This window comes from Dreissena polymorpha, chromosome 3, assembly GCF_020536995.1.
Source record: "Dreissena polymorpha isolate Duluth1 chromosome 3, UMN_Dpol_1.0, whole genome shotgun sequence".
NCBI lineage: Eukaryota > Metazoa > Mollusca > Bivalvia > Myida > Dreissenidae > Dreissena > Dreissena polymorpha.
Window position 1 is genome coordinate 97,045,334 of NC_068357.1, and position 21,663 is coordinate 97,066,996.

At 35.2% G+C, this 21,663-nt stretch overlaps 1 protein-coding gene across 2 annotated transcripts; it reads right to left on the reverse strand.

Moving 5' to 3' along the window:
- Window positions 1-124: 124 nt before the first annotated feature.
- On the reverse strand, window positions 125-19,062 carry LOC127875442 (syntaxin-5-like). 2 transcript variants are annotated; one of them, XM_052420503.1, is made up of 9 exons: window positions 18,895-19,062; window positions 7,572-7,908; window positions 7,006-7,061; window positions 6,526-6,713; window positions 4,954-5,010; window positions 4,199-4,286; window positions 2,513-2,649; window positions 1,952-2,073; window positions 125-1,670 (listed from the first exon to the last, which is right to left on the reverse strand). In XM_052420503.1, exons 2-9 carry the CDS (start codon window positions 7,865-7,867, stop codon window positions 1,511-1,513), a joined length of 1,104 nt encoding a protein of 367 aa, XP_052276463.1. In that variant the 5' UTR covers window positions 7,868-7,908; window positions 18,895-19,062; the 3' UTR covers window positions 125-1,510. The 2 variants fall into 2 exon arrangements, with proteins under 2 accessions (XP_052276463.1, XP_052276464.1); XM_052420504.1 differs by having other exon boundaries at window positions 7,572-7,887; window positions 18,895-19,060.
- Between the last annotated feature and the right edge of the window lie 2,601 nt (window positions 19,063-21,663).

Below are 21,663 nucleotides of genomic sequence, written 5' to 3' on the forward strand. Positions count from 1 at the left end.
GCTAACTGATATTGATGTACGTGGGATCCATGACAGTATATGAGATAAAACCCATATTACATATCAACACATTGTTTATGTTTAAAATGTCTGATGTCTACCTTCAAATTGATTTTATTAACAATAACATTAGGATCACAGTTAACACTTCCATCAGTAACAGTTTTCTGTCTAAAAATTGCAACATGCTTTGCACTGTTTAAGTATCAATTTACTATAAAATACATACATGTTAATCAAAGATGCTTCAAAATATTACAGATCCTTGTTAATTCCTATAAGTAGCTATTTATAACAATAATTTAACACACACATTTTTATCTGAAAGAGATACAATAGTAGCTTTAAAGCCAGGAGGTGTCTTCAGCAAGCATGAATGGACAAAGACAGGGGCAGACAACCCTGTCTTGCATTAAAGGTATGATGAAGCCATTAACCTCTAACATGTAACTAGCCATATACCATAAAACAAAATAATAAGTCATTAAATGACTAGGCTTCGAAGTACTGGTCCAACATTGTGAGTTGGTACACAAAATGAATCCTCAAACGCACAGACAGCTGTGGAGACCGCATACGAATGATACATGCTTAATGAAGAAGATGTAAAGTTTTAATGAAATTGAATCTCTTTGCCCAGTCTACCGGTAAATAGTTACCATGCGAAGCAATGAAGACGAAAGTCCCTCAATGAGAAATAATCAACCCAGTTATAATTATGGTGCTTTACTTAAAATAGTGATCATGGAAAGGAAGTCACCCTTACAATTAAATAAAACCATAGTTCCATAATTATGATAGTCACACATATATATATATATTAACATATAATATAGAAATATGTACACCAGATTTGGCCAAAAACACATACGTTGTCGCATAACATCACAATTAAGAATTGTCACAGTCAAGAATCACATATCAAGTCTACTTAGTAAAATTGTTCAAGTAAGGGAGAAATCCCCTTCAGGTACTTCAACCAAAACGGTTAAGTTTCTGTTAAGATATTAACATTTTTGCACCGACAAAAATTAAGTTTTTGCCAATATATTAACAATTTTGCACTAACAAAAATGTCCAGAGCTTCAAAATAGCAAACATTTTCAGAGCTTCAAAATAGTAGCAGAATACTAGTATCCAGCCGTTCACCACCATACCTCCTAGCTTGTTTTTGTTTTGTTTTAAAATTTCATATATGATTATCCATAGGTTCGTAATAGAGCACTGGTACTTTCATCCTCACAAATCAGAACCTTCTTGTGAGCAGAATCTATCCACAGTTGTGTAAAATATTGTGGGTCTTGGGTGAACATGTGGCGTCCTCCAAACACTTCTAGTTCCACAGATACAGAACACACACGTTAACACTTAACTGTTAATATCCATGTAAACTCACTTCATAACTCATCAAATCTGTGACACAAATACCAATTTATCAGATCCATCCACACACATATTCCCAGCACACAGGCCAAGCTTGCGACATCTTTCCCTGAGCACGAAAGTTTCACTAGGCCATGAACACTATAAATATGATGAAGAATATAATGAGAACGGCAAATATTTTTATCATGAGCCATCTGTTATTGGTCACAGATTGGAAATATTTCAACAGTTCACCATGAGCAGCCTCAATATTTATTTGAGTGTCCTCTACATTAGAGTCGATCCTGAAAAACAATAAAAACATTAAAGTAACATTAAACAGTGTGTCTGCTGCCATCTCGTAACTTATAAATTCACAATATACGTCTTCCAAAAATAATAATTCCGTTAAAAACTGTAAACTTTGAAAAAGACTAGCCTTTATGTAAACCTTGTATGTGCTCGTTATTTATACTTACAATACTTTAGTATAAGACTGCACTAGAAAATACAGCACAGATATTTGTAGGCAAACAATAAGGCAATCTTAAATGATAATTCTTTATTTCCTAACAGCTGTATGTACCTTTGCACCGCCTCCTCCTGTTCCTTGACCATGTGTACCAGCTGTGTGAATATCTGTCCCAGCTCAACAATGGTGGACTCGATATTCTGCATGGTCTCCGCTCTACTGGTTATATAGGAATCCTGGACAGCGGAAACAGAAATCAGAATGCTTTAGATTACCATGCAATAGAATACCAAAGGACCTCATCTTGTGAATAGCTAAAAATACTAAAATTACAATCCTGTCATTTTGGGACTAGATCTACAGTGTTGGGACTTCTTAAGTTTCTTTTATTTTTTTATTGCATATTTATTTTTATAATTGTTAAACTGTTCTGTATCAATCAGTAAATTCCATTCTGGAATGGTTTAAATAGATAAAATATCCCACATTCAAATTTCTGTATTACTGTGTCAAAATCAAGTATTAATATAGAACACAATTCAATCGTGTAATTTATGTTGAAAGAGTTAACATGCAACAAAAGAGGCAATGGCTACTTTTAGAACACATGTTGTCTATGTGTCTCTACTACTACAGCATTCATGACCTCACTCTGTGTCCTCACTAGGTGCCTACCTGCTGATCTATCAGCTGTAGTTGTTGCTGGTACCGAGACTTCTCATCTTCACCAAAGTTGATAGTGAAATCTCCACCGGACTGGCCACTATGCTGGCCACTGTGTTTTGCTTCATCTAGCAACAAAACCGACTGGCCTGCAACACAAAATATTGACAGTAATTTGACTACAGAGAAACAGCCGAGACATCAGCAGCTTAAGCAAAATAAAGTCACATGCAAATATACCTTTAAGCTTCTTGATCTTTTATAGCGAAAATCGAATGTAAAAATATGAATCAGTTTTCAAGCCATTTTTTCAAAAGCCCAAATAACAGTCTTGTTTAAAGAGACCACAAAAGGGAGTAACCAAAAGTGGTCTCTAAATAAAATGGTCTTGAAATAAAAAAGACCATTCTGGAAAAAAAAGAAAATCTTCCTAAGTATAAAATTCATAGACCGATTCAGTAACACAAATATATTGTTCATCATTTAAATTATATGAAATAATCCAGATATTAGTGCATTTAAAGTTTTAAACATATTATTACCTCGCACTTTTGTAACTAATAATAATCCAACAAAACACTGTTGCCGTTTTTGACGATATTTTTTTGTTGAGAATTTCATAAACACAAACATTCGCCTTTTTTGGAAATGTATGGGAAGTTGGTATATCTACTTTTACTTGTGACCTAGACCATGGAGTTATAGACATAATTCTTTCGCATGACACATCGTCCAATGATTGTGAAAAAATGTACCAGGTATTTTTAAAAATCTCACAATAAATGACATAGTTATGGCCCGGACAAGATCATTTATGGCCATTTTTGACCTTATAACTCAAAGTGTGACCTTGACCTTGGAGTTATTGAGGTAATTCTTTCGCGCGACATGCAGTCCAATGATGGTGAACAAATATGGCAAATGATTTTAAAATCTCACCATGAACGACATAGTTATGGCCGGACAAGCTAATTTATGGCCATTGTTGACCTTTGAACTCAAAGTGTGACCTTGACCTAGGAGATATCAACGTAATTCTTTCACGCGACACACCATCTAATGATGGTGAACAAATGTGCCAAATGATTTTAAAATCTCACAATGAACGACATAGTTATTGCCCAGACAAGCTCATTTATGGCCATTTTTAATCTTTGAACTTAAAGTGTGACCTTGACCTTCGAGATATCGACATGATTCTTTCGCGCAACACACCGTCCCATGATGGTGAACAAATTTGCCAAATGATTTTAATATCTCACAATAAATGATAAAGTTATGGCCCTGACAAGCATTTGACCCTTGAACTCCAAGTGTGACCTTGACCTTGGAGATATCGACGTACTTTTTTCACGCGACACACCGTCCCATGATCGTGACCAAATGTACCAAGTTATTTTAAAATCTAACGATAAATGACATAGTTATGGTCCCGAAAACTTTCGGTTTAAAACACACAAGTGACCCCATGACCTAGTTTTTGACCCGGCATGACCCATATTCAAACTTGACCTATACATCATTAAGATACAACTTGTGACCAAGTTTGGTGAAGATCGGATGAAATTTCGGGATAGACAGACCGACCGACAGACCAACAAAGTGACTCCTATATAGCCCCCATTACCAATGGTAATGGGGGTATAATTATAATAATCATATAAATCACTCAAGGAGTTTGATCAATTCAGTTGTTACCTGGGTTCCCAAAGCCATTCTGAGACACTGGTGTCATCATCGAGGACTGGGAAAACTCCTCCCGACGAGATTTCTGGTGTTTCAAGTTCTACAACAGACAGCAGCATTTCATAATTTACATAATACTTAATGCATCAATACATGTGAAAGAATGATTATGTAGAATGAAGGATAAAAAAAACTCTGAAGACATTATGAGAAGAGAGATTTGTTTAAATCTCTTTTTAATACATGTAGACACCACCTGGTTCAAGATTAAAACCTATAATATACTTTGCAAAAAGATATGCAGTTGAATAGTAGGTTATCTGCAGTTTTTTGTAAAACAATCGTTTTACACACAATATATTGATATGATTTTGAAAGTGAAAGTAACTGGGATCCCAATGCACTGATATTTAAACATTTTTTTACCATGTAAACACAATTCTAAAAGAAATGTGTGGAATATACCCCAAATTATGGTTATAATACATACTTTATGCAAATACAGTCTAACCTGACCTAGCATTACAACATTAAGGTAGCAAATATTCATATTAAATATGGATTTGAAAATGAGGTTTGCATAATTTTTGAGTGAAAAGTAGGTTTGCTAAGCCAAACATAATACAGTTTATTAAGTGCATGTATATGCAAATACAATAAAACATTGTAAAGCTTCTTCTTCTACATGTAAAAGAAGCTATAAACATGTAAAAGAAGAAGCTATAACAATTGGTAATCAAGTCTATAATGTATACTAGCTAACTCACCTCTGTTCTAACTTCAAGAACCTGCTTGAAGTCATTTGACATTGAAGCCAGCTTCGACTGAAAAACACATAGAAGTGGTATGTTAACAATGGTAATAAAAGCATATTAATACATTCAAGACATCACTGACCCGTGGTAGCTACAGTAGCAACAGACACCTTGTCATCAACCCATGTCCAAGGCAACATGTCTTAAGATGAGGATATTGTTATTAATCATGTTGTATAAATTATTTGTTAATAAGGGGACATAACTATGGCATTTTTACATAGTAAAATAACAAGTTAAAAAGCACAATTTTATATTTTACGGTACAATGCATGCAACACACAAAGGCCATGGTGAATCCAGTACACACCAGCCCTTCCAGTAGCTTTCAAAAGTTGGAAGTCCTGACTGACTTCCAAGAAAAATTGGACGTTTCAGTCATAAGATTGGAAGTCCCATTTTTATTTCAGTATTTTAATAAATCCTACTTATGTCCCAACTCTATCAATTTCCTGATAATCTTGTGTAATTAAGATTTCTATTTTCAAACCCAAAGTATGGCCAATATTAATGATGAATGTGTTGAAGAATTGCATAAACACATACGTCCTCTATTTAAAGCATGTGCATATACAAAGTTAATTGTGGAATGGAGAATTCGCATTGAACATGCGTGAATCAAATGACGAATACACAAGTTAAGTAAATTCTAGCTACAAATTAACATTTTTCATGTATTTAGTGTTAAACCCTTTGTACTGATTCAAAGCATGTGAAAATTAGACTTCATTTACAAAATTACGTCATTCTTCCTCGAGGAAGGGTGGGCTTTAATATTTGATAGCTGAATAAAACAAGAAATGTGTTTGTTGGAAACACTATGTCCCCTTCTGCGCCGCTTTGAATTTTTGTTTTGACCTTTGACCTTGAATGATGACCTTGACCTTTCACCTCTCAAAATGTGCAGCTCCATGAGATACACATGCATGCCAAATATGAAGTTGCTATCTTCAATATTGCAAAAGTTATGGCAAAATGTTAAAGTTGGAGCAAACAAACCAACAGACAGACCAACAGACAGGGCAAAAACAATATGTCCCCAACTATAGTGGTGGGGCACATAAAAATTGTAGCTCAGAGAACGCTAAGATTTTTTCTTTTGGTTTAAAAATGCAGAAACTTTTCTCTGAAGTATTTTAGATAGGTCAGTATTGATCTGTGACGTGTGCAGTTATTGCATGCACCTTTGTATTGGGCTGGGCCCTTATTTAGCAGCCTAAATGCTGATTGGCTGACGTGATTACCAAAAAAAATTGATTGACAGCTGGACAAATTAATATTTGTTACTTGATGAGAAACTCATGCCATACAGTAACATGTAGGCGGAGGCAACAGATTGAATGACAATATTTAGTGTTGAGATTTATACGTGCTTTGTGTTAACTTATAAAATAAGGTTCATGAGTATTATCGGACATGAAAGGGACTTCCACCAGTTGTACAATTGACGTACGAGTGTCATTTTGGGGCAACTAAGGGAAGCGCTGACACTCATTGTTGCAGGTGATGAGTAAGCCTACCAACCTGTAAAGCCACAACCACTGTGTTTGAATGACTCTGCTTTTGTCGTCCATTCTGACCCTGTTGGCCCCGCGCCAGCTGCTGCAGCTGAGCTATCTGCTTGTTAAGGCTGTTGATGTCCTCCTTGATAATATACGTCAACTCTTGGATCTCCAGTGGCCGATCATCAAACAGGGACTTTCTCTTTGCCACTGAAATGATCGAATAAGAGATTTATATTTGACTTGTCACAATAGGATAAATATAACTACGCCTTTTGTCAGGTAAATCTGTGTCAACAAATATAACTCATACAATGAACACAAGCTTTCAGAATTGCAAAACTCTAAGCTTGCTGATCAATCTATGGATTCTTGGTTTCTCCATTAGCTAAATCCATTAAAACTGGTTCATTTGAAATAATGTTATAATCCCCTTAACCGTTATATACAAATATTTACAATGAACATATTAGTTAACTCACAGGATTTAAACATCACTTACATAAAGCAAGTTTTTCCAACTTGGCAAATGTGTTGGCAAGATCTCTTCCAATTCGCCTGAAATGAAAAAACAAACATTTGAAATGAATCAGCATGATGATTGTAAAGGATCAATTATGATTGAAGCATCAGTAGATTGAGATGATCATATGAAATCAATTATGGTAATTATCAGATTAAAAAAGGAACAATACAAATCTTGTTGAAATCGCATTTAAATTTAGTTTCAAGATGGTAGGAGACCTAATTATTAAACATTAAACTGATTAAAGGTACTAAAAGGATGAAAATACAAAGTGTTAAGGATATTAATATTTTACCATATTTGTTTTAAGTACTAATTTCAGAAACAAGTTTTCTCTATAAATCTAGGGGCCTCATCACAAATTAAAGTGAAAAATGGCTTGTGGGCCTCCACTTAATAATATCACTTGTGTTATACTGAATACTACTCATCTGATATTCTAATATAACAAAAAATGCAGGTATTTTTTACAATCAATAGTCACATAGGCAAATCATAATCATATACAAAATAAATGTACATCATAATCATATAACAATTACTTTGCAATCTGTGTGAATTCACTCCGCTGCTTGATTGCCGCAGACTTCCTGACTGCAGGCGAGACTCCATTGACTTGGTGTGCCTGGAGCGACTTCACAGCAGACATAAACTCATGGGTGCGATCCCTACATGACATGTCGCTGTCATATGATGCCAGGGGTATTTCACTGGAGGTATAAGTCTGGACAGGTGGGGTCTGACTCACAAAAGTAGTTGGGGCTTGACTTTGATAGCGACCATATGGATTTGGTTGATCATCTGACTCAGAGTTGTTTCTCCGGCGTCGGGCTAACATTGGTGCTTACAGGAAGACATCTGGTCAATAGAGCATGTTTCCTGTCAAATTAAATAAACCACACTATTAATTTATACTTTTAAATATATATTACATTTTCATTCAAGCATAGGGAGATTTCTAGGACCACAAAAAGCAAAGCCTTAAGGGTGCTGCAAAAATGGATTTGTATGTTGAACGTTATTTGCCAAATCCAAGAAGTTCTTGTTCTTAATAAAACAACTCATGCTTTGAATTATAATCGCTTGATCGCAAATGTAATCAAATCTCAGCTCAGATTTTTTATCGATCGCCCACTTTGCTATGGAAAAATACACAAAGGATATTCAGAAATACACCAAGAAATAATAAATCTACACAATTAAAAGGTAACTGTTAAAACAAGCAATGTGTTTGTGAAACACTATGTCCCCATATATATGACCTTTGACCTAGAAGGATGACCTTGACCTTTCACCACTCAAAATGTGCAGCTCCATGAGATACACATGTATGCCAAATATCAAGTTGCTTGCTTCAATATTGCAAAAGTGTACATTAAATGAGCGATTTTGACTCATATATTTGACCTTTGACCTTGAAGGATGACCTTGACCTTTCACCACTCAAAATGTGCAGCTCCATGAGATACACATGCATGCCAAATATGAAGTTGCTATTTTTTATATTTCAAAAGTTATCGCAAATGTTAGAGTTTGACCAAACCAACAGACCAACCAACAGACAGGGCAAAAACAATATGTCCACCCACTATAGTGGTGGGGAACATAAAAACAACAACTCTGAAACTGCATCTTTAAATACTTTACATATTTATCTCCCTTAGATCATGGAGAATTTGTTATGTCCAGTTATCCAGTCATACGTATGATAAATTGAACTTGCAGGTCAATCAATAACAAGGGCTGTTTGTAAAACATGCATGCCCCCCATATGGGCCATATGTAGTTGCAGCCATTGTGTGAATACGTTTTTTGTCACAGTGACCTTGACCTTTGATATAGTGACCTGAAAATCAATAGGGGTCATCTGCGAGTCATGATCAATGTACCTATGAAGTGTCATGATCCTAGGCAAAAGCGTTCTTGAGTTATCATCCGGAAACAATTTTACTTTTTCGGGTCACCGTGACCTTGACCTTTGACCTAGTGACCTGAAAATCAATATGGGTCACCCCAGCGATTTTCCTCCTTCTTTATAAAGTACCGGTAAACGGCACTTTCCCAATTACGAAAAAAATACAAATTTCCCAATTGCTGTCCTTAAACTCCCAATTAAAGGTAAAAAAAAAAAAAAAAAAATTTTTTTTTTTTTTTTTAAGCAACATTTAGTTAGTTTCCCTTTGCAGCTCTATAGCTTGAACCTAGGTTTATATATAATATTGACAGCTTGAAAACACTTGGTTATCAATTTTAAAGTATTTGGGAGCAAAAAATCAAATACACCAATTTCCCAATTTGAGGTTTTCACGACTCGATTTTTCCCAATTTTGATGTTTTCACAACTCGATTTTTCCCAATTGGACCGGTACGGGTACTTTTCCCAATTGGACAAGGAAAATCGCTGGGGTCATCTGCGAGTCATGATCAATGTACCTATGAAGTTTCATGATCCTAGGCATATGTGTTCTTGAGTTATCATCCGGAAACCATTTTGCTATTTCGGGTCACTGTGACCTTGACCTTTGACCTACTGACCTCAAAATCAATAGGGGTCATCTGCGAGTCATGATCAATCTACCTATGAAGTTTCATGATCCTAGGCATATGCGTTCTTGAGTTATCATCCGGAAACCATTTTACTATTTCGAGTCACAGTGACCTTGACCTTTGATCTAGTGACCTCAAAATCCATAGGGGTCATCTGCAAGTCATGATCAATCTACCTATGAAGTTTCATGATCCTAGGCATATGCGTTCTTGAGTTATCATCCGGAAACCATTTTACTATTTCGGGTCGCCATGACCATGACCTTTGACCAAGTGACCTCAAAATCAATAGGTGTCATCTGCGAGTCATGATCTTTCATGAAGTTTCATGATCCTAGGCCTAAGCGTTCTTGAGTTATCATCCGGAAACCACCTGGTGGACGGACCGACAGACCGACTGACAGGTGCAAAGCAATATACCCCCTCTTCTTGGAAGGGGGGCATAAAAAAATAAGTAACAGGGCGATTACTGAAGAGGTTGATTTTTTGTAATTAAAAGCATCAAAAGGACAGTATCTAGTTTTCAATTTTTATTAACACAATACCAGACGCCAAGAAATAAACATTTTCTTCAGGCTGTCACGGTTGCATCGGTACAGTGTTCAAACTATAACTGGTTTGGGTAGATGATAAATTATGTATTGTACTTATGATTTACTCCTCTAAAGAATCTGTAAATATCACAGGGGCATGGCATGTGATATGCTGAGATGCTCATGTTTTTTTTCTCGCCATTTTGGGAATGTGGCCAGATTCTTTTGGATTGTAAAAATAATTGTTGCTTTGACACAAAATTGGAAATTGGTGAAGCTTATTTGGCTTATAAATAAACTATAGAATTAAGGATAAAATTGTTTTCAATATTAGACTTACTTAGGTTTAACTTAATTATATTGCTTAATCGATGAACTAAACCTTTAATTGTGAGTTTTAGGCTATCATTTGGGGAAAATGTACATGTTTACAAAACAAGAGGGCCATGGGGCCCTAAGGGGTTCACCTGAGACCAAAAGGAACTAGACTATTCTGAGAAAGTGCGAGCTGATTCCTGGAGATTAAAAAAAAACTGACTTCTAGAGTATCCACATGTATTTTTATTTGATCTAGAGACCTAGTTTATGAGCTCATATGACCCAGTTTCAATCTCAGCCGAGATTTCATTCGGACAAATGTTCAGACAAAGTTTTATGAAGATTAACCAATAAATGTGGCTAATATAGCATCAACAAGTTTTCACCATATATAAGGCAGCTATTTTTTTTTTTAACAAACCGAAAGAATTTTCGAACTTGTCCAAGAAGTCATTAGAAGTATTCTGACTAAGTTTCATTTAATTGCACTAAAAATGTGACTTCTAGTGTTTACAAGGTTTCATTATAGCCATATTAGGAAAAATGCCCCCGGATAGCCATGTTTTTCGACCAACCAAAACCTTTTTATAAATCAGCTAAGCTGCCACTAGACCAAATTTTCTGACCAAGTTTGACTGACTAATGGGGTTGTTTACCCTCGGGACTTCGGTTAAAAGCCATTGCCCGAGCACACTGCTTAACATATATACTGTGCGTTAAAAAGGCCGAAAACGGCCATATGGTCAGCCCGACTGTCCTGGGCTGAACCATAAATATAATAAGGTACTTTGCAGTGTTGATGCGGTGCTTTCATAAAAATATAATAATATAAAATTAGCTTTACTTTAACAATAAAAACGTTTAATACCGTATATACGAGAAACTCAAAATCTAAGCATGTAAAACTACGCTAAAGAAGATTTTCTATTGGTTGACTCCTTTTTAAGAACTTGGCGCTGATTGGTCGGAATTCCTTAACTTGCTTTTAACTTGCAAAAGCAAGTAGGTCAATCCGTTTTGAGATGAACAATTTGCACAATGAAAGACCTTGACAATATTTAAAACGTAAACAATGTAGAATTTTATGATAGGACATATATGGAACAAAAAAAAACAGGATTATTACATCCATTAGTACTTAAATTTATTTGCATTTACAATGATTGTTTTATATTGTTTAACTACTATGAAGGTGTTATATTGTTTTTTACATTATTAATATTATTATTATTCTATTGATGTTATTTGTGTTAAAAAGAAAGAGGAAGAAAGAGAGTAGCCCAATTTGCATAAGTAGTGATGGGGGAAACACATACTGATGCAGGGATTTCAATAGATTTTAAAAACCAGGAGTCAATGACCCCTGGACTGAAATTTTGAGGAGTCAAATTGAAAAATGCTGGGGTCAATTTTGAAGCGCGTTTATTGTGTTTTTTTCTGTATTATTAATGTTTTTTAGATAAAAATATGCTCTAAGAGTAACACAATATCTTAAAAAGTTATACTGTTTTATTAAAAAACAAGACCATGATACATAACACAACATTTTTTAATGGTACACAAAGATAATGACAAAATATCAATAATTTGGGCGAACAATATCCACATTAAGTTTTTCATTTCACAACTTTTATTATTTCTATCAATATACTATGTTTATTTGTAAAAACAATAAATGCTCATTAAAATCTACTTCATCATAACACATTTAAGTCTTTTAACACATTTAAGTAATTTAAGATATGTACCGGTAGCACCTTTTCATCACATATGTATCATTATTATATTACCATCATCCCTATGATAGCTTTTGTAACAAAACACAATCTAAATGCATGGAACATTTAGTATATCTATTACTGTTTATCCGTATACTATACAGGTCCAAAATATGTACACTTTAGAATGCCTTACCTGTAGTAGTTTAAATTTAATAATCCAAATTTTAATTGTTGTTTCTGGTTTAACAAACCTTATCAAATGTATGTTAAATCCAGTTAATGCTTTCTCCATTATTGAATCACCATTACTTGTAATTTGGATCGGTTGCTTTGAATTGAACGCGGGTTAAAATTTAATTTACAATACGTCTGCCATTTACAATGTCGAAAGTCATGACGTATGAAATTTATTTCTACTCGGATAATTTGTACATAATCGAGGTAATGTGTTTTCTCAATGTTTATGTCTAGTATTATGACTTGTTAGTATAAGAAAACTGAACTGGTATTCCAGTTTATAAAAGATATATGGGTGTTACTCGTAATTATCGGTGGATTAACAAACTGACAAAACTCGCTGGACTGAATAGTGGATCTACGTTATTAATAGACCTTTGATCAATTTTGCTTTTTTCTTTATTTTTGCCGACTTTCTTTAACCTTGCCGTCTGCAGTCTGCAAAAAATAATCTGATAAAAAATTATCGGATGGTCAATCAATTATCACGTAATCACTGCTGCTAATTACCCAGTTAGTGCGCACGCACTATTTAGATGGTGACATGTACATGTATATTGGAAGAGATGAGATAAGATAAACAACGCTAGGGTATTCTCTCGATTATAGACAGAGTTTCAAATACTGAAATATTAATTTCAATTAGGAGCACAGCAGGATTTATTAACATGGAACTCGATATGTTAACTGACTGACGCAGGGGTCTAATTTTCGATGCGTCAAAATGACGCACAGCAGAAAAAAGGGCTGCGTCAAAAAGGAGTCATTTTACTTTGCTCGCGTCAAAACGCAGGATTCTGCATCTATTGAAATCCCTGAGATGTATATACTGCAATGGGTTTGTTGGAGTCTTTAAACTTGACCAAGTTTCATAAGATTGGACCATATATGTGACTTCTAGAGGGTTAACAAGGTTGTACTTTAGCCGAATTCTAAGAAAAACACTCCGCCCCCAGGCCCCATTTTTTCAACCAGCCTGAATCATTGTCAAAATAAGCACAGATATCATTAGAAGAAATGTTTTGACCAAATTTCATGAAGTTTGGACTAAAAAAGTAATTCTAGAGGGTTAAAAAAGTTTGTTAAAGCCATATAACGAAAAAACGCCCCGCCCTCTGGTGGCCATCATGTTTTTCAACAGACCCAGGGGTTCCGCTGTCAATCGCCATTGGCGCCAAATGGCGCTAATTTTTTTTAAGTGGCTCCAATTTTTTAAAAGTGGGGAATTTCAAAAAATCGGTAAAATCCTATCCGAAAATGTACTGCAAGTCGAAAAGCATGCGACCGAGCATAAGCGGCCAGCGTTTGTCAGTTGTAAATATTGATTTACGACGATGTAAGCGACCTACAGTGTAGAGTGCACTGAAATCACGGAAGCGTGAAAAGTGTTACAGTCGGTGTTTTTACTGCTATTGTCAAGTTTTATGGGGGTTATTATCGGATTAACGGTTCTGTTATGATAAAGAACACTCAATTATGTAACACTTAGGACAAACTGGCACAAAAATCAATGATTATAACGATATATAAGGCGGCTACTCTTTAATCAATAACATGGTAAGTGTATTGTTATTTACACATTAGTTAAAGATTGTTCATATTTTTCACAGTTTATGTTGATGGCTTTCGTATATAAAGAGACATATATGATTACATATTCACAAGCAATCATGGCGTTTCATGACTTCTTCAATCCTCGAAAGCGTGCTTTAGAAATTGAAACAAATGAAAGCAATGCAAATCCTTAATAAAAGCTGCGCCATGAGCGCATGATACGCCCGTCGTTCGCCAATGAAGTAGTAAGGTAATAAATAACCCTTTGAATCATTTTTTTACTTCAGTTTATTTGTATTTGAATACATGGTTTATTTTATAAGTACATGAGCATGGAAATCACGAAATTTTGACGAACAAAGTCCCATAACTCTGGAACAACAATTCAGAATTCCGTCAAAAACGAAAGGGGATCAGGGTTTATCAATATTAAGATTGTGTTGAAATTTGAAAAAAATCCATCGAAGGATATTTGAGCTACAGTAGGACATTCAATGAAATCACGAAATTTTGACGAACAAAGTCCCATAACTCTGGAACGACAATTCAGAATTCCGTCAAAAACGAAAGGGGATCAGGGTTTATCAATATTAAGATTGTGTTAAAATTTAAAGAAAATCTGTCAAAGGATATTTGACGTAGCGTACGACATTAACAGACGGACGGACGGACGGACGGACAGACGGACGCGGGGTATACCATAATACGTCCCGTCATAGACGGGCGTATAAAAAATCCATCGGGGGATATTTGAGCTACGGTAGGATACATGAACAACAATAACATTTAAGGTCACAGTGACCTTGACCTTAGAATGAATGACCTTGAAATGACCAGTGGTCATCTAAGTGTGCTTGCAAACCTTCATGTCAAGTTTGAAGACTCTATGTCCAAGCATACCAAAGTTATAACAATTTTAACATTTTAACATTTAAGGTCACAGTGACCTTGTGTGACCTTGACCTTAGAATGAATGACCTTGAAATGACCAGTGGTCATCTAAGTGTGCTTGCAAACCTTCATGTCAAGTTTGAAGACTCTATGTCCAAGCATACCAAAGTTATAACAATTTTAACATTTTAACATTTAAGGTCACAGTGACCTTGACCTTCAAATGAATGACATTGAAATGACCAGTGGTCATCTTCTAGTACTGGCCAATCTTTATTTCAAGTTTGAAGACTCTAGGTACAAGCATACCAAAGTTATAACATGAAATAAGAACTTTAAAATTTTTACATTCAAGGTCACAGTGACCTTGACCTTCAAATGAATGACCTTGAAATGTCCAGGGGTTACTTACTAGTTCTGGCCAACCTTCATGTCAAGTTTCAAGACTCTAGGTCCAAGCATACCAAAGTTATAACAACTTTAACATTTTTACATTCAAGGTCACAGTGACCTTGACCTTCAAATGAATGACCTTAAAATGTCCAGTGGTTACTTACTAGTTCTGGCCAACCTTCATGTCAAGTTTCAAGACTCTAGGTCCAAGCATACCAAAGTTATAACAACTTTAACATTTTTATATAGCTACAGTAGGACATTCAATGAAATCACGAAATTTTGACGAACAAAGTCCCATAACTCTGGAACGACAATTCAGAATTCCGTCAAAAACGAAAGGGGATCAGGGTTTATCAATATTAAGATTGTGTTGAAATTTGAAAAAAATCCATCGAAGGATATTTGACGTAGCGTACGACATTAACAGACATACGGACGGACAGACGGACGGACGGACAGACGGACGCGGGGTATACCATAATACGTCCCGTCATAGACGGGCGTATAAAAATTGCAAAAACATGATAATTCTGTAGCAAAGCGAAAATTCAATGATAGCTGGAAGTCGGAATTCCCTTTCATTTCATATGATGCGAAAACAAAGTCAATGTTTTGTGACTACTGTGTTAAAAGCCAGTTCAAAAATGTATTTACATCTGGTTGTAACGTTATGAAAAAGGAGTCCTTAACTAAGCATGTAAAAACAAAGGGTATGTTTGTGTGTGGTAGCCAATTGTTTAGTTTAAAGTGCATATTCACATTGCTTCCCAGCTGTATTGTTTGTATTGAAATTTGATTATACAGTATGGAAATAATAAAAACAAAGTCTCATGGTATTATTTATTTATTCTTTTCAGAACACCAGACTGCTGCTGAGGCGATGCAGCTTCGGAAGGATATTGCGGCTGCCAGCAAATCATCAATCTCAAAGAATGAGGCAGCAATGAAGGCAGCGCTCGCCAATGTGCTGTTCCTGGGGCCACGACTTTTATATTTCTTGGTTTACAAAACCGCCGACCCTAATTTTTGGAAAATGGGAAAAAAAATAAAATCGGAAAATCGTCTTTTTTTTATATATTTTATTCCCGACCGCACTGAAAAACGAGCGAAACGAGAAAAAAAAACGATCCGGTTTGAGTACGGTTGCGAATAAAATCAAGTAAGTACAATCAACGATTGGTTCACATATATTACAGAGATCGGGATATTTTTCAATGTGACACAGTATGTACCAGTCCTTTTATGGGCACTTCTCAAAATTTATTTAATTACAGACAATAGGAAAATCAGCGTCAGTAAAATGTCGACCGCATCAAAATTTATTTCCGAGTCTGTGACGCAACTATATTGTTTAACATGTTTATTATATTAAACATACCCGATATTATAGTAGATAAAAAAGTATTACCTTGCAATTTGATAATTAGTATAAATAATCCAATAAAACACGACCATTATTTACGATATATGTGTTTAGGAATTTTGTAAACACGTCCGCCATAGTTTATAGCCTATAGGAACTGTACAGAAAGTTTGGAAATCGGAACAAATCGGTATATCTCGGAAAATCATTGATAAATGTATTTGTCGTTTTAATGCTTAGGGCCGAGTAATTTCGGCAAATCGGAACTCAACTTGCGTATTAAAAATACTAGCTCAATTAACCGTTAAACTCCGCCTCCGTTCTCTGCAAAAGATTCGAAGGCGGAGCTATGCACGTGCTATTATTAAATTGGAGGATTGCAATTGAGAAACAAACGCACGATTGGTTCGGCATGTTGATTGCTAGACAAAGGAAGCCAATTTTGTCGGCGCGAAATTTGTCGCTTTATTGCTTCAGACAGCAAGCGGCTTTCCTTTGATGACGTCAAACTGTCAATTCACACAGACTGCACATTTTCGGAAGACTTTAACTGGCTCCTTGTTTACAATTCCAGTAAAAACACTTGCTAACATTAAACTTTGGATTAAATTATCAAAATAAAGCAAAAGCCAAGTTGACAAATATGATTGTATTAATTCGCGTCAGTTTAATAAAGACGTGTTGCGTTGTAAATCAACGAGTTTTCATGACAACAACAACTTTAACAAACATTACCGCGACGACGCGGGGATCGATCTACCTCGATTTTTTTCATGGACGATGTCATAAGTCCAATAAGAGCAAACACATACTTTGTGTATGAGTAGTTTATCTTATATAAGATTTATGCAACGGGCATCGCATTGCGTAATGGTGCGCATCGAATTACGGAAATGAAGCGCACTTTTTCGTTTTAATGGGAGAAGAACGCATGTCATTTAATGGAGTGTTTAAAATTGCCTGATGTTACAAAAGGTGCTTTTAGGTGACTCATTTCATTTGAAGATAAAGATGTGTTTCATTGCATAATTAGATTTTTCGTCTCTGTGTTAAGGTTATAAAAGATATGATGTCTTTGTTCTGATGTTATTAGTATTAACTTATTTTTCCAATGTTTTTTTTTTTTTTTTTTTTTTTCGACCGCCCGATGGACCATTTTCAAAATTATTTTTGTAAACCAATAAAAAAAAAAGTCGTGGCCTGGCAAAGAAGATGGTTTATGTGATTGTTTATCATGTGCAAACCAATGTTTTTATGTATAAATAAAGCTTATTAAGACTTATGAAGTTACTTATTATTATTTATGTATTTACATACTTTTAAAAGTAATAATATAGTCAATGACATTGATGTTGTAAGGTTTCTTAGACGATTGTCATAATTAATAAGGTCGGAATAACTGACAGTTTCGCGCCGCGAAAAAGTGGCGACAACTTTTTTTGGGCCAGTGGAACCCCTGAGACCAGAACGATTTTCAAACTCATATAAGACATCACTAGAACACATGTTCTGACAAACTTTCATGAAGATTGGACAATACATGTGCCCTGTACAGCATTAACAAGATAACTGATGACCAAGCACGACAGGTGACCCACAACGGACAAAGGTGGTTACAAAAGCTAACCATGAGCATGCACGGCTTTTTTTCCTTCTGTGAGAATGGCAGTTTTTCACAACTTTGGGAAATTGCTGTCCCCCCCCCTCCCACCCCGGTGGCCATGATCTTCATTGGACCAGGACCATTTTCAAACTTGGCCAAGATATCATAAAAACACATTTTCTAACCACGTTTCATTGAGATTGGACCAAAAGTGTCCATCTCTCCCTGTCTCTATGTTACAAAAGGATTTTGCTGTTTCCTTATAATAAATGAAGTGCTTAAAAATTTTCATTGATGGAAGTAATACAAACATAGTTAAATCATTTTTGATGTAGTAGTTTTGTTACATTTTTTCTTTTGTGGAGTAGGTAACAACAAAATGACTCGCTTAAATTGCATAGAAAACTGGGTTTTACTTAAGTTATAATGAAAGCAACTAATTTCCACACATCACTGTTTCAGTGTTTGTAAACAATTACAATAAACTTGTCAATAATGTGTAAAACGAGAGTGAAGTCATCATTAAAATGCGCTATAGAACGACACTGTCTTGTTTATTTACAATATGTTACACAACAAATTACACAACGGAGTGTCGGGCCTAGTTACAAGCTGTCAAAACTGTTTGTGGGAGGGGGATATGTTATTTCACTAAAACAAAATATAAAACTTTACACTTTATTATCACAATATTTTACTTACAGCAATGAAGAACCCCAATTTGTTATTAAATTAATCTGTATGAAATGAGACGTTAAGCTGTGTTTGATTAAATTATGGTAACAATAAACATGAAACAAAAAAGAAATTGTTTAGTCCACGACTCAATATGAGCGTCATTTCCTGCTTCATTTACGCATGCGCACCTGTGAACACCGATGTAGCGTGAGAATTGCAAGAGGTTACAATATACTAAAATATTTTGGAGTGCAATGCTATACTCTCTAAAAACATGAACATCATTTATAAGAAGACACAATTCTCTGTAGGGGCACTTGCCATGGCTTTATTTTAGAATGTTTCTTTGTGCATGTGGTAGGGAAAACATTGATGTTTAACAAAAATTCACTCTTTTGCTTGAAGGTTGGAGACTACACGAGACTTTGACAGATGGCGGGAAAGCCTTCTCAACTGGTACGAAGCCGGTAAATAGATGGCCATAAAACAGTGACCGCTGATTCGCGTCGAGTTCTTTCTTGCATAACGTATGACCCCCCTTTTTTATTGTTTAAATCATTGCGGCTTGGAATGCTCTTTAAGAAAAGGTATGGTTATGGGGATGTCTATGCGCAAAAGTTTGACTTTATTTTTTGTTTAAGTTATTGCTTTCACATTGAATTTGTGTAGGAAATCTTTTAGTATATTGTGACCTAAACTAACTTTAGGTAAAAATGAAATATCATCTGCAAGTGCAAAATATGACTGGGAAAGCTGATTATTGGTCATTTCTTAGCAAAAGAGAAGAATATAAGTGCATTAAATGCATGAATTCAGATTATTCGATCTGGAATAGTTGTTTTTCAAGTTGACCCCCCACCCTTATATAGGCGAATAAGGGCTAAATTGCTTTCCGACTTAAATTCAAAGGCATTCCGGTTGACCGTGTAGCGTTAATGTGCAACATGAAGTCAGAATTTAACGCCAGGGACTCCGTGATCCAGTAACGCAACAATAGCTTGTGCGTAAAGCATGAACATTCAAACAGAGCCCCATTTCACCGACATGGAATGGCGGACATTTTTACAGTTTGGACAGTGCAGCAGACACTTAACTGAGCCAGCTTTCATATTTAGTTCAATCCTGAACATAACAAGCTTTATCACTTGCTATTATTCATAGAAATACACATACAATACATAAATGCATTTTCTTTTTTCATTTTATACCTATTTCTATTGGGTATTTTGACCTTTTCAGGTAGAGGTCTGGGACTTAGCCGAGGGCAACTGGAGAAGGGTTGTTGATGGCAAAACAGGTAATAATACTTAATTATTATCATGTACACAAGCAAATAAGCATAGTTATGATGCTTAAGGTGTGAAATACTGTCATAATAAGGTTTGTGGTCACTCAAATCCTTGCCGTCATGCAATTCCCCGTGCAGTTTGTATTGATAGCTCCGCGTCCTGACACGTAAAGCTCGTGCTTTGTTGGCAGCGGAAGTTGGCACTTAACAGGTTTAGTTGACACTAAGGTTAAATGCAAGATACGTTAACAATCTCATATTTTTGTGCAATTATTTCAGCTAGTGGTCTTGTTTACAGTAGACGTTAAAAACGATTTTGCTACTAGCGAAAGGCAAGTCAGTCATTCTTTGATTTTTTTGTTCTGAAAAGTGCTTTCTGCAATGCGTGCTTATACTTTTGTAAGATACGCTAAAAAGAAGTACAATGCCTTTTACCAAAATATGAATCATTCTCTGCACACATGAAATGCAAATTATTTCATTGTGAATGAGATACTAATAGACTGATGTAATGACAGCGATGAATTGAAAGAATCTGTTTGTCTTACATGTACACTATACATGAAAGGAAGCTATCATTGATCTCGTTTATTATATATATATAATTATAACTATTATGAAAAATTATTCCGTTAAAGGCATGGTCAAACGGAAAAACTTCATGGTTAGTATAATATATCATTCCTTCACTAAAATGAATGATATATCTTTGGATAGTTGTCAATTTTGTGGTTTAAATTTGAAATGACATAATGTGTTACGTCTCTTACAGAGTATATTATATATACGATTTTGTAGTGACTGTCATGTTTTATACATAGCACACACAATGTACCCATATTCGATTTTTCATCATTCAAAGTCAAACGTTTCAATTTGTTGCATCAAAATATCACTCACTACAAGTTGGTTTTTAACTACTTAAAAAAAATGAAAATGTCCCTTTAATTGACAATGGGCGATTTGACACTATTGAGTTAATGATGTTAGCACAGTTGACATAATAGTTTCAGATTTTAATTATGTGTAATTTAATTCGCACCTTTCGCTTAACTCAACGTTCAATGGCACGCGCACTTATTATTGCAACTAATGCAAGCTATAATTAATATGTGAATACTTTCTAAAAAACCACTATCCTGAGAAAATGGATCTTATTTAATTGTGGTTCCCTCTTTGATCTTATGTTGTCTGTCGACTTTAAGAATAATGTGTCAGTAATAAAAGTATTGCTCCAGATTCACATACGTTTTAATAAATGAAAGATGCAAATGTGTCCAATTCATCTTTTTCAGTGCGCTTAATTTATCTTCTTTACCTGTGACTACGTGCTTATTTTTTCGAAGAAATGAAAGATTCAAATGTGTCTTATTGATATAATACTACATGCTATACTGCCAGGGTCATGCGATAATGGACCTTATTTCTTAATATCCACCTTCACACTTTATTAGCGCCGTCTTTATTAAGGCTATGTCTGTTTAAAGAACAGATTACGGGGCGCC